The sequence below is a fragment of the Bidens hawaiensis genome, unplaced genomic scaffold (assembly GCF_021521415.1).
Source record: "Bidens hawaiensis isolate Kalapana, Puna unplaced genomic scaffold, B.hawaiensis_p1.1 tig00004101_1, whole genome shotgun sequence".
NCBI classification, from domain to species: Eukaryota; Viridiplantae; Streptophyta; class Magnoliopsida; order Asterales; family Asteraceae; genus Bidens; species Bidens hawaiensis.
In genome coordinates, this window is record NW_027491241.1 from 1,818,834 (window position 1) to 1,822,811 (window position 3,978).

Below are 3,978 nucleotides of genomic sequence, written 5' to 3' on the forward strand. Positions count from 1 at the left end.
ACTGCTAGAGCTCTCATCGATGTCTGCACCGGCAGACTCACTCTTAGAGTTGGAGACGAGGACGTTACCTTTGATATTGGGAGATCCATGCGCCATCCACATGATCATGGTGCTCTACATTGATACCATTGATTCTTGCGTTTGTGAGCACATACAGGACACGTGTGAGGAGGACTCTTTGGATACTCAGTTGTGTTTTAGAGAGGTTTCTGACTTGGTCAATGGACCTCTGATTGAGGAGTTGGTCTATGGTGTGGACCACGAGCCTCCTGAGTGTTTAGAGAGGATTGAGGATGTTGATCGTGTTGCCAAGCCTAAGGCAAAACCTTCTGTTGTGGACCCACCATCTATCGAGCTAAAGGAACTCCCGTCCCATTTGGAGTATGCCTTTTTGGAGGATGGGTCCTGCTTGCCTGTTATCATTTCTGCTAGTTTGTCGAGCGAGGAGAAGGTGAAGTTGCTCACGGTTATGAAGAGGCATAAGCACGCGATCGCCTGAAAGATCATGGATATAAAAGGGATCAGTCCATCCTTTTGTACCCATAAGATCTTGATGGAGGAGGAGTATAAACCTGTGGTGCAGCACCAACGGCGTCTCAACTCTAATATGCAAGACGTTGTGAAGAAAGAGGTCATCAAGCTTCTCGATGCTTAATTGATTTATCCGATCTCTGATTCCCCATGGGTGAGCACGGTGCAGGTCGTCTCGAAAAAGGGCGGTATAACGGTTGTTGTAAATGAGAAGAACGAGTTGATTCCTACACGTACCGTCACGGGATGGAGAGTTTGCATTGACTACCACAAACTCAACGATGCCACGAGGAAAGACCATTTTCCACTCCCCTTCATTGACCAGATGTTGGAGCGACTGTCGGGAAAATGTACTATTGCTTCCTTGACGGTTTCTCGGGATACTTTCAGATCCCCACCTCTCCTGAGGATCAGGAGAAGACGACATTCACATGTCCCTATGGCACATTCGCCTACTGGCGGATGCCCTTTGGACTGTGTAATGCCCCAGCCACGTTTCAGAGATGTTTGGTGGCGATTTTTCATGATATGATCGAGGACTCCATGGAGGTTTTCATGGATGATTTTTCTATTTTCGGGAGTTCTTTTGATCATTGTTTGAGAAATTTGGAGAGAATGTTGGCCTGATGTGAGGAGGCCAACCTTGTTCTTAATTGGGAAAAATGTCACTTCATGGTGAAGGAGGGCATTGTGTTAGGGCATAAGATTTCATTGGCGGGGCTTGAGGTTGATCGAGCCAAAATTGATACCATTTCGAAGCTTCCGCCACCGAACTCGGTGAAGTCTATTAGGAGTTTTCTCTGTCACACGGGATTTTATCGGCGATTCATTAAGGACTTTTCCCAAATCGCCCGCCCGATGACAAAACTCCTTGAGAAAGATGTCCCATTTGTTTTCTCCTCCAAATGTCTTCGGGCGTTCGAGCTGTTGAAGGAGAAATTGGTGAATGCCCCTATCATGGTTGCCCCCGACTGGTCCTTACCTTTCAAGTTGATGTGTGATGCGAGTGACTTTGCGGTCGGGGCGGTCTTAGGTTAAAGGCGAGATAAGCACTTTCCCCCGATTTATTATGCGAGTAGGACACTGAATGATGCGCATGAGCACTACACGACCATTGAAATGGAGCTCCTTGCTATTGTCTTCGCATTCGATAAATTTCGGTCATATCTTGTCCTTTCTAAGACCATTGTGTTCACGGATCATGCAGCCCTTCGTTATATGTTCAGTAAACAAGATGCGAAGCCGAGACTTATTCGTTGGATTTTGCTGTTGCAGGAGTTTGACATTGAGATCCGTGACAAAAAGGGTGCTGAGAATGTCTCGGCCGACCATCTCTCCCGTCTCGAGTGCTCAGCTTCATCGGAACAAGTGGGGGTCCACATAAACGACAATTTCCCCCTTGAGTTCCTCATGCATATTGAGATGCGTGATGAAGATCATCCTTGGTTCGCTGACATTGCAAATTTTCTGCTAGTGGGATCGTGTTTAAGGGTCTGACTCACCAGAAAAAGAAGAAATTCTTTTCTGATGTTAAGCATTATTTTTGGGAGGATCCTTACTTGGTGCCGATCAGCTCGTGCGTAGGTGTGTGTATGGAGATGAGGCTCGAAAGATCTTGAAACACTGTCACGAGGGCCCGACCGGAGGACACCATGGAGCCACGTCCACGGCGAAGAAGGTCTTTGACGCCGGTTTTTTTTGGCCAACCATCTTCCGTGATGCTCACGAAATGGTGCAGTCTTGTGATGCTTGCCAGAGGGCAAGCAACATCTCATCACGAGACGAGATGCCCCAGCGACCGATTCAGGTCTGCAAGGTTTTTGATGTCTGGGGCATCGACTTCATGGGATCTTTCCCGACTTCTTTCAGCTACCGTTACATCCTAGTATCCATTGATTATGTTTCGAAATGGGCCGAGGCGCAAGCCTTGCCCACAAATGATGCTAGGTCGGTGGTGAAATTCTTGAAGAAGTTATTCTCCCGCTTTGGTGCCCCCAAAGCACTGATTAGTGACCGAGGGACACATTTTTGTAATGCCCAATTGGAAAAGGCATTGTCCCGGTATGGTGTCCATCATCGCTTCTCTACACCATATCACCCGCAGACGAGTGGGCAGGTTGAGGTCACGAAATGGGGCATCAAGAGGATTTTGGAGAAGACGGTTAGTCAGAACCGTAAGGATTGGTCCAAAAAATTAGATGTTGCACTGTGGGCTTTCCGTACCGCCTACAAGACACTGATTGGTACGACACTGTTCAAATTGGTGTACGGGAAAGCGCGTCATCTCCCTGTTGAGCTCGAGTATAAGGCATATTGGGCATTGAAATGTGCGAATCTTGATCTTGCATGCGCGGGTAAAAACAGAATGGGTCAGTTGCATGAGCTTTAGGAGTTGAGAGGCCAAGCTTAAGAGAATTCACGGATTTACAAGGAGAGGATCAAGAAGCTTCTTAACGCCCGGTTGAAGGACCACAAACAATTCCAAGTAGGCGATCTTGTTTTGCTTTACAATTCTCGCCTTCGTTTATTCCCGGGGAAGTTGAAATCCCGATGGTCCGGCCCCTTTAGTGTGAGACAGGTGTTCGAGTATGGTACCGTTGAGATTGGCCATGAGGATGGACGCATCTTCAAGGTGAACGGTCACCGTTTGAAACACTATTTGGGTGAGCCAGTCGAGACTGTGTTGGAGGTTGTCGACCTCCACCCCATGATCTAGTGTGGGAAGTGTGAGTCTAGCTATCGACTCCGTAAAAATTTAGCATGTTTAGGAATTTGTAGATTTTGCGTGTTTGTTTTATTCTTGTTTGTTTTCGAAAAGTTAAGCTATCTTTGTTTCTTTCCGGTTTCATTCTTTGAGCAAAAGATTATGGGTTAGGGCTCATAATGGTCAGAATCAGGAACCATTTTGGTCTGGAATTGAGTGGAATACTGCCAAGTTGGCAGAATGGAAATTGGTAGCCAAAAACGACCCTACACGGGCTCATGCATGGTCCCGCACAACCAGCGGTTTTGTCTAGGGAACCGTGCAGACGGTTTTTATCAGATTTTATCCCCTACCTACCCCATTTTCATCCATTCCACTCTCCCCACAGCCGATTCCGACCCCCTAACCCCCGAATCTCTCGTTCTTGACTGAATTTTCACACCAAAGGTATGTTTTATCTTCCATTCCATCTTTCTTTTCTTGTGTGTGTAGAAATTAGGGTTTGTTCATGAGGAATTTGGGGTTTTTTTCCAATCTTATCATTTTGGGTTGGATTTGCCCTAATTTTTTTTGTTTTGGTTAGTTTTAGGGTTGTTTTTGACTGCATTGGGCTTGATTGCATTGATTTTGGTCAATTGGGTTGTTTTCCGACAGCAGACCGCCGTCTGCACTGTTTATGCAGACCACGCACGACCGCCGACATGGTCCCGCACGGCCATGCATGGTGGTTTTGTCGTCGGAAG

At 46.9% G+C, this 3,978-nt stretch overlaps 1 protein-coding gene across 1 annotated transcript; it reads left to right on the forward strand.

The window, feature by feature from the left end:
• The first annotated feature begins 1,203 nt into the window (after positions 1–1,203).
• On the forward strand, positions 1,204–1,569 carry LOC143625315 (putative mitochondrial protein AtMg00860). Its single transcript, XM_077095683.1, has one exon. It carries the CDS (start codon positions 1,204–1,206, stop codon positions 1,567–1,569), a length of 366 nt encoding a protein of 121 aa, XP_076951798.1.
• Positions 1,570–3,978: the final 2,409 nt, after the last annotated feature.